Source organism: Gavialis gangeticus, unplaced genomic scaffold (assembly GCF_001723915.1).
Source record: "Gavialis gangeticus isolate Ggan-Ray unplaced genomic scaffold, GavGan_comp1, whole genome shotgun sequence".
Lineage (NCBI taxonomy): Eukaryota > Metazoa > Chordata > Crocodylia > Gavialidae > Gavialis > Gavialis gangeticus.
In genome coordinates this window covers 60,711,072-60,720,677 of record NW_017729031.1, presented here as the reverse complement: position 1 = coordinate 60,720,677, position 9,606 = coordinate 60,711,072, and the positions used below count along the sequence as shown (strand labels likewise).

The 9,606-nt window shown below is 40.9% G+C and overlaps 1 protein-coding gene across 4 annotated transcripts in view; it reads right to left on the bottom strand.

Moving 5' to 3' along the window:
- Positions 1 to 1,474: 1,474 nt before the first annotated feature.
- Positions 1,475 to 9,606, bottom strand: part of OSBPL6 (oxysterol binding protein like 6) — a 114,202-nt gene continuing 106,070 nt past the window's right edge. For all 4 annotated transcript variants that reach the window (XM_019523020.1, XM_019523021.1, XM_019523023.1 and 1 more), the window contains 5 exons: positions 9,336 to 9,480; positions 7,718 to 7,862; positions 6,109 to 6,235; positions 3,890 to 4,012; positions 1,475 to 3,004 (listed from right to left, as the gene is read on the bottom strand). In XM_019523020.1, the coding sequence (XP_019378565.1) occupies positions 2,896 to 3,004; positions 3,890 to 4,012; positions 6,109 to 6,235; positions 7,718 to 7,862; positions 9,336 to 9,480 (649 nt within the window). In that variant the 3' untranslated portion in view covers positions 1,475 to 2,895. The remainder of the gene's footprint in view (positions 3,005 to 3,889; positions 4,013 to 6,108; positions 6,236 to 7,717; positions 7,863 to 9,335; positions 9,481 to 9,606) is intronic.

Sequence of the window (9,606 nt, the reverse complement as noted above, 5' to 3'; positions counted from 1 at the left end):
TTGGACAGAATGTTCTCCACACCCTCATCCGAGTCGCTGATGAAGACATTCAATAGCACAGGTCCAAGAACCAAGCATTGGGGGACCCCACTGCCCACATCTTTTCACCCTAAAGGACTACGGACTTGCACATAGATATGTATACTCAAGTGAGTAATCATCTTTAAAGTCAACAGGATGGCTCCCACAAGTAAAGTCACTTGTCTGTGTTTGAAGAACTGGCGCCTTGACTAGATAATGGGGCACAGTTATTTTGTGGAGTGATCTTGTGGCCCTTTTTCAGGCAAAATTTTAATTAAATCACTGAGAAGTTCTCGCTAAGGAACAACTGCTGGGAGAAATCTTGTTACAAGTGTATGTTAATAAAAGAGTGTCATTTAAAATTACCTTTAAAAAATAAAAGTTTCAGTTGGAGCTCTCAAATCTGTCATCTGCTAATCTTTAGGGAGCATTACATTTTGCCATACATCACAAAAATTGACATGCATGAAAAGCTGATGCCTGAAGTTATGCCATAAAAGTAAAATCTAATTTTCAAAGAGACAAAGAACTCACCACTTGTGTTTCTGTTAATCAAGATACCAGTCATGCACACTCAGTCCTTACTATCAGGAGGTGCAAACAGAGATTAGGGGCACAAAATAGGCAAGTGAATATTACCCTACAGAGGGAAACTGACAAAGAATAGTTCATTGCCATTTTGAACACTATGTACCTCATTTATTTATAGTATACTGCTACTAAAGTGAATTGGATAAAGTTAGCTCAATGACATTAAAGAGAAGTTACATGGTGGCATGGAGAGAAAAATAATTTGATCTTTCAGAACTACTTTAAAAACTCATGCAGCACCAGGTGCACAGCTGCCCTGTTGCTCCTCTCAGAAAATAATGGGCCAGACCTGCTCTGCAGAACCTTTGCTATGGCCAGCAGAGCCATGGTTTCCATGGCACTTCACAGCAGGGACTTTGCCAGCATTCTGCCAGTCATGTGCCTGGAGCTTTGGCAGAGGGGGAGCTCTCCCTGCACCATGCCACCCCACAGCCAGGTGGCACAGAGATGGAGGTGCCTGGGTCCCAGGGTATGCCTGTCTCAGAGCTGGGTCATTCCAGCCCCCTGCTGGAAAACACTGCTGACCCCTGGTATATAAAATAATCCCAGTAATCTGACCAGCAGAAATGCAGGAGAACCATGGATATATGCCCTAGGGCTCACACAGAGTTCTGATGTTAACCACTACAGCAGTTCTCTTTGTAGGATCAACAGTAGGATTATATTTTAAGCTTCAAATTTGGATTTTATATTATTTTTCTCTTAAAAATTAAATCCAGTAGGTCTACTATGTATGCTGCACATATATATACAGTTTTCAGGGAGAGAGATATATAGATATGCATACGCATGCATAGAATCCTAACCTGTTACAAGCGTCTATTGAAGACTAGGTCCTACCATATGGAATGCAATTTTTTTCTCTAATAAACCTTTTTTTTAAGTAAGACTTGCCCTACAGTTTACAATTTCAGTCTTTTCAGACAGAAAGTGCCCATCCTCCTCCCATACACATTAACCGTGGCATAGCAACATTGTAGAGACTTGTTCCTTAATCAAAAATATAGAATCACTTTATGAAAAATTGTAAAATATAATCTTGCATAAAAGCTATTTTGACAACCTAAGAACAAGCTACTGGGCAGCAAATATGGTTGCTTCAGCCCGGCCCCACTAACAAATTCAACTAAGGCGGCAGGGGGATAGTGTGCACAGGCAAACAGTGCAGTAAAACAGGCAGTATGAGTGACAGGTTACAGTACTATTCAGTCTCTGGAGCGAAGCCAGAGACTCTCCTATGGAACCTCTCTGTGCTTTTAACACTGTTGCAGAGCTTCAGGGAATTCTAATTGTATAAATAGTTATGGGGAAATGAGACAAAGAGCAAACCTATGTCAAATCAGTGGTGCACAAGATGCATATATTTTAGCATTAGCTATTTAGAATATGAATTTCTGGACTAGCAACACAGACACATTTACCAAAATTTACCAAAATTAGCTAGTTCCTTTTTTTATTTTCAGTCTGATTATACAACCAGTTTCCCAAAGCTAAAGCATGTACAGTAGATTACTTTCCCCTGTATTCCAGTTAGGTGTTTGTTTTTTAAAACAAGACATATTCTCCAACAGCTATAATATGAATAAAATCCTAACGCTTTAAAAATCTGCCCTTCACACAAGCCTAACGATACATATTTAAATGATTTATTGTACACCTTCATGTTTTTTTTAAGGCATGGACAATGGCATATGAATGGGAACAGCTTCCAGAAAAGCATTATGTCTTTTTTACAAGGCCTGCCTAAGCACATCACATCAAAGGACTAACCTGAAGTCAGAAATGAGAGACTGTTGTGACTCGAGAATTTTACCAAAATAAGTTACAACAAAATGGATTTTTTCTTTTTCTTCCCTTATTTCCTTTCTTTTTCAACCCCCTCCCCACACTGCCCCATCCCATCCCCCATTATTCTTAACTTCTTTTTAAAGCACCGGTTGCAGTTTTGTGTTGTACTATTACTTCAGAATGACTATGGATAATTTATCTGCTTCTTCTGTTCTTCATTTTCAGCGTATGAACATTACAAGTTTTTTTTGTCTTTTTTTGTTTGCTTGTTTTTTTGTGTGTTTTTTTAATGGCTGCTGCAAAATTAAAAGGATCCAAAAGTGGTCAGGGGCCTGATCTAATGCACTTTTGAAAGTCCTTTATAAAGGAGAATATAAAAAGCAAATGGTAGGTTTTGTGTAGACCCACAAACCACACTTAGCTATAAGAAACATATTGTGCATAGTTATTTTTTTCTTCAGAGAGTGATATGTTTACCAGATCTACATTCTCAGTTTACCAGAGTACTGGGGTTTCTATTTTACTAAAGCCAGGATCCTTTCGTAGTTCCCAATAGGTGTCATTAGAAACCCAGGCTTCTCTTTGATTGGCATCGTTAACTTTTCTGCAAAAGGTAAAAAAAAACAACAACAAGAAAACAGACAAAAATAAAAGAAGATGCAAAAGGTCTTAATAAAAATGACTTCATATTTTAAAAGAACAAAGAAAAACAATCTTTTGCCTGTCTTAAAAGTGAAAGATTGTTAAAACATCCTAAAGGTCCAATCCCATCATATGAGTCATGCAAGTGGACCCCTGCACCCATGTGAAGCCTTGCTGACTGAAACAAGATCCAGGATAGCATGGAGGGGATCCATTCAACCAGGTCTGGCTTCAGGCTCAGAGGTTTTCATCATTTATGCTGTTTATTTCATTTTTGCATTTTGCTTCTCTTCTACAATGAAATTGCACAAGGTGGTTTCATCACAGGGTTTGCATAAGCTAACATAAAGGCTCTTAATTTTGGCCTTCCCAGATTTGAGGGAAATAATTAAATTAAAAATCGCACCCCCACAAAAATTACAATTTAAAACTATCTTAAACGTTTTCTGTTCAATCTGTTTTACAATCTCTTTTTTCTGCTGCCATTTTTTTGCCATTTTATAGTTAAACAAACCAGAAAGATTATCTATATAGAAACTTGTATGGCTCTGGCCCATGTCTTTTGTGACTTATGGACAATTAAGGGGAATTCAACTGACAAGCCAGTCACTCTCATCAAGCCAGTCATTTGATAAATAGGCAAATTCCTTTACAATATGTTAAAATGTATCATACATGGAAAGTATACCCAAAGATTTTTCTCTATATGAAACGGCATCCCTATTTTCACTTCTTCATTGTATTATGCTAGGCCCTTCTGTCTTAACATGCAAATGTCCTCTTTGTTTTTCTCGTATGTTGATGGACTTACAGCAAGATTACTTATTACTAAAATGAATTTACTCACTTAAAAAATTTTGGTTTGTATTCAATGTTGTTTTCTTCCATGTACCGCCTTCTGCTTCTCTGCAGTTCCTCTATTCTCTGCTTATCAGCTGATGCTGCTTCTACATTTCCTTCTTCCAAAAATCTGTCCAGACAATAATAGATTTGTTAGCAGTTATATGTTGTTAGCTTCTATAATAGTATATTATGTAAAAACATTGTCATAATAAGGTTAAGCACAGAAAATAATGCCCATTGTAACTGAAAAGAATGGTGCAATTATAATCTATTTCCTTTTTTCAGCTCTAGGCACCTGGTTTAAGCCTTGGTCCAAAATATAAAAGTTTTTAATTTATACTTTTCTGAAATGCTGTCTCGTTGAGCAGAATTCAAAGTGCCACATTAAGCATCTAAATGGAACTTAGGCAGAGTCTACATGTCTGAATTCCAGAGAACAATTCAAAGTGGCACTGAATTATTTATTCACCACAAAAAGCATTTGGTGCCTCTATGCTGGACTGCAAAGTTACCAGCGTATCTACACAATATCTTAGTCCAGGGGTGCTCAACCTCCGTTTCTAAGGCCAAATCCAAATCCAGCTGTGGAAGCATGCCATCCAGTCTGCAGGAATCTCTATGGGTTGGGAAATTTGGCAGCAGGATTGCAGTGGAAGCTCCTTGGAGATGGATCCAGCCCCTTCCAAGCCACTGCTGCACAATAAGATCAGGGCCAGGCCCACACCCTGCTCATCTGGATTGACTTGGGCTGCTCCCTTCCCCTGCCCCCTCCCCATATGTCCAGATCAGGGCTGGGCCACTCTACTCCCATACCCTTCCCCACATCTGGATTGATTCCAGGCTGCTCCTCCCCCTCCCCACCTACCTATCCAGACTGAGGCCACTCTGGCCCCTTCCCACCTCCCCCATGCATCAGGATCAGAGTTGGGCTGCTCCCTGCCCCCCATTCCTCATGCCTGGATCTTGCACTGCCCCTTCCCCACACATCCAGATTAGGGCTGAGCCATCCCTCACTCTCCTGGATGGCCAGATCAAGGTTGGGCTGTGCATCCTCACCTGTGGCCAGATTGGGCCCCCACAGCACTGTTCTGGATCGAGTCTACCACCCGAATCTGGCACCCCTCATCCAGCCCATCGGGTGAAAAGCCTGGGCACCACTGGCTTAGTACATGACACCTCCTTGGACCAGGAGTATTCTCAGAAGTGATTCAGGTGGAGTGCTTAGGTTCACCACAGTACCTAACTTGTGCCTAAGCTCCATTTTGGCTTCAGGAGGTAAGCACCTAAGCTGTTCCAAAGTTTTTTTTATTGGTAGTCAGGAAAAAAAAACACGTCTAACAGCAGGTACCTGTGGGTGGACACTGTTTCCTTGCACTGGAGCAGGAAAAGACACTCCACAATGTGTCTTAGCTCATCCAAAGCAATTCTGCCTCTGCCATAAACATTTTTTATGACACTAGCATATCTGTCTTCTCCCTTTTTTCTGAACTCAGGAAGCATTTCCACTGTAGCATTATATGTTCTTTGATAGAAGAATCAACCAATGATCTGGCTCCTGGCACACATTCATTTAAAGGTGCCATGAGATCTGATCACCAGTCCCAACGATCGTGCCTTCTGCCATTCCACACATGCATAGCAGGAGGTGAGATTTTGGGATCAGGGATCATATCCAAGTTGCCAATGCAGAAGGAGCTCAGGATTATAATCCTGAGCTCCCCCTGCACTGGAAAACTGAAAACCAAGTGTCCACAGATCCAGGCCTGGAGCCAAATAATCAGCTACTTTTCGGCTCCAACCACAAGACCACACCAAAGTCTCAAAGTGACCCTGGTAGTCTGTGGCTGTGACCAACATTCAGCTGAACAGGTGGCAGCCCCAGACTGTACTGAGATCCCAAGTGAAGATCCTGCTGTAGTCCCATGGCCAGAGTGGACAATCAGCTGATTGTCTGCCCCTACCCTGCCAAGGGTTTAATTGAAGGTGCTATACTAAAAACATAATGTAGAAGATTTTTATGGCTAGTTTGCCATTGTATATCACTTTATATTTGTTGCACATGTAGCACATTAACACATTAATCACCACATAAATGTAATACGTAGAGGGGACCTCTGAGACATAACACACCGTATAGTGCAGATCTGGACAAAATTCAATACTGGTTTCAAACTCTTCCCTTTAGTAGTCAGATATACTAAATATTTAAATGAGCTTTCTTGCCTTTGATCTGGCCTAAATCGTGCATCTGTTGCTGGAAGAAGATCTTTTAATACAGGATCTAACTCATTGAGCTCAGTAGCAAACCTTGTAAAGCCATAATAACGTTCATAGTTCGTTGGCATGGAGCCTGTATGAATACATGTAAGAAAGAAATATGCTTGTTTTACTATTGTTATAAACATACACACAGGGCCTCATGAATTTTACAAAGCTACAAATCCAGTAAAATATTTATGTATTCTAATACTTTTAAGTAAAATTAACATGCATCTAATATTATTTCCTATGAGGAACATATTTTACTTAATATTAATGTTGATAAGATTATACAAGCTTTATTTACATGACAGATCCAAGACTTTTTAAATCTTCCTTTGCTTTTGTGAAACCTCTGAGATGTTTTCATTCAAGATGAGCACTCTTGCCTCTTTCCAGAAAAGCATCATTTATAGAATGATTACATTAAAGCAGGGGCAGGCAAAATATGGCTCACTGGCTGGATCCGACCTGCCAAGCACTTTCATTCAGCCTGCAGGTTTGCTCCATAAATTGTGCCCCACCCAGCCCTTCTGCCCACGAGGGTGGAAGAGAGCCACCCATGTGTACACCTATCCCCTAAACATACCCTACTGCCTTGCTCCCACCCTTGTGGGCTGAAGGGCCCTGCCCAGCCAGCATGCAGCTTCTAGGCAGAGCTGCTACTGCTGCAGCCCCCAGGTACCTGCTCCACTTCCCCAGTCTCCTGCAGGCTCCAGGCAGCACGTAGGGAAGCAGCAGGGCCTGGTATGTAGCGGTAGGGAGCCTGGAGTGTGGGGCTGGCAGCAGCGCAGAGTCCGCGCTTGGGGGGGCAGCAGCAACACGGAGCTGGGGTGGGCAACATGTGGGTGTGAGGGAGGGTGGGGGGTGTGGGGACCCCACCCACACTCCCTCCATGGGGCAGCAGCAGTAGGTGGGGTGCTCAGGGTGCAGCTGCCCAGTGGAGCATGGCTCCGGCCAGCACTGCACACTGGGGCAAGGGGTGCAGCTTTCCCCGAGCTGTCTGTATTGCCGGTGCTCCCTGCCACTCACATGCAGCTCCTGCACTCACTAGGCACAGGAACAGAAGCCACATGTGCTGGACCCAGGTGCCTTCCCTGTCAGGGCTGGGGCTTCCCCTCCTGCAGCACAGTCCCAGCAGGGAAGGCAATGGTCTCCAGCAGAGACCACGAGCAATAGACGGCCCATGGGAGGCTGTACCCTTTGCTGTAATGTGCAGCGCTGGCCAGAGCCATGCCCCACCAAGCGCCTGTGCCCCAAGTGCCCTGTGTGCTGCTGCACCATGGGGGTGGGGGATCCCCACACCACCCCCCTCTCACATCTATAACCCCCCACATATACACAACCCCCCCACACACCCACATTCTACCACACACACAGAGCCACATACTCCCATACACACACACAAAACACCATACACCCCACCACACACACACATACACATACCACACAATATACAAAACTAAAAATTTATTTTTGAGTTATTATGCAATCACCTCTATAGACAGTACGCAAACACAAATCATGACAAAAACTACCCAACTGAGTTAGCAGTTTATCAGAATCTTCTTACCTGGCCTCCATATACACTTTGCTGAAGGTCCAACTCCACAATACAGTCCTTCGTGCCACTTTCCAAAGAGGCGATGCACAACCTTTCCTTCTTGGTCCATGATAACTCCTTGGACTTCGTTTGCATTTGAATTCCAATAATTTAACTGAAATGTAACAAAGCAAAGGATTACTGATTGATTTCCTCATCATATTGTATTACATTATTTTAAAATACAGTTATTCTAAATATTATTGTATGTGGATATTCAGAGAGTACATCTCCAAGAGAAACAAAAAATTAAAGTTTTTTTTTCCTTCAAAGCCAAAATATGAATGAGGATGCAACATATTTGAACTTTTCTTTCCAAAATTATCAACAAACTTGTAAAAGAATTGTCTAGAGACCTGGTAGAGGTCTATAAAGTTTGAAGTATAAATTTGAAGGGCAGGGATTTTGCATGGTAGGTCCTTGTAGAGCACAAGTCATGATTACTGGCACTTATATTAACATTTAATTCAAATACGTCCTAGTTGCACTGGAACACAGGAAAGAAAAAGGTTTTCTGTGACACTACAATTCTACATGCTTGATTTCTAAAACTAAGGAAAACAAAAAGCTCTCTCAAACTTTTTAGCTGGTGGATTACAAAGAAAAATATTTAATTTACATTATTTTCTATACAGAAAAAATGCACGTATAAAATTAAAATGCATACATATTGCAAATATCTCTTATCTATTACTGAAGAGATTCCATATTTCGCATCAAATCTGTCATTTCTCAGTTTACTGTCAATCTTCATAAATGTTGAAAACTTAACATATGAATACTGAGTACTTTGGCAGAAGTATGTTATTACATGGCTTTCATGAGAACAGTTATCTGCTGTGCTGTAAAAAGGTTTGATTATCCTCATTAAACTGTCTACACATATAAGCACCAGACAGCCTCTTTGCCAGGTGGCTTTCTGCATCTTTTTGGCATCCAAACACCCCATGACAACTGAAGGATGAGCTTCAAGTGTTTTTTCTCTTCCTAGATGCCCCAGTTTCTGATTAATTCCAGTTGATAATATGGAGGAACTCTTGTGCCAAGTCCAGTAAACTACACATGGAAGGTGGAGTAGTTCCATCCATAATACCCTGCATTTGCTTTTCTTGATCCTCTTCTCAAACATTTCTGTTCGTTACACCTTTATTTCTGGGCCAACTGTCCAATTTGCAAAACAAGCATTAATGAGTCACTGATAACTTTGAAATGGGCCTTTTGCACTTGCGTGTCTTCATACCACTGAAAATATATCCTTTATTTCCATTATTTTTAGGAGACAATTGAGCTTTAAAAAAATCAATCTAGAGTTCTATTTCATATATGCCTATCATCAAGACATTTGTATACAATAAAAGAAAGCACCACTGTTTTATGAGATAACATAATCAGAGAAATTCTAATCCTGGTTAAACTAGTTTGACACTGGATTAACTACAATGAAGTCCACAGAGTTGTTCCTGATATTCATGTTATTTAATAAAGCAGAATGTGGCCATTCATAACATTTAAAATAAAAAAGAGGGATAGGTAGGTGGGTGGAAAGACAGACAGACAAACATTTTACTGTTGTATCACAGAAAGTTACCTTGACAAATGTGAGTTTACAAATACAAATACTGCTTTTTGTGTTTCTGATAGTTATTTCTCCATAATGTTCTATCCATCTCCTTCCACTAAGGATGTTATGTATGCAGGTTGTGACTTTGTTCCATGCATAGTGATCTCCATACCTAAGGATAAAGTTATGAAGTAAATGGAAATGAAAATTAAGTGCAACATTATTGACGAAGTGAAATTCAGCCATATCATCATATAAAAAATATCCCTCAAAAATGTTTGAAACAGTAAGTTGCTCA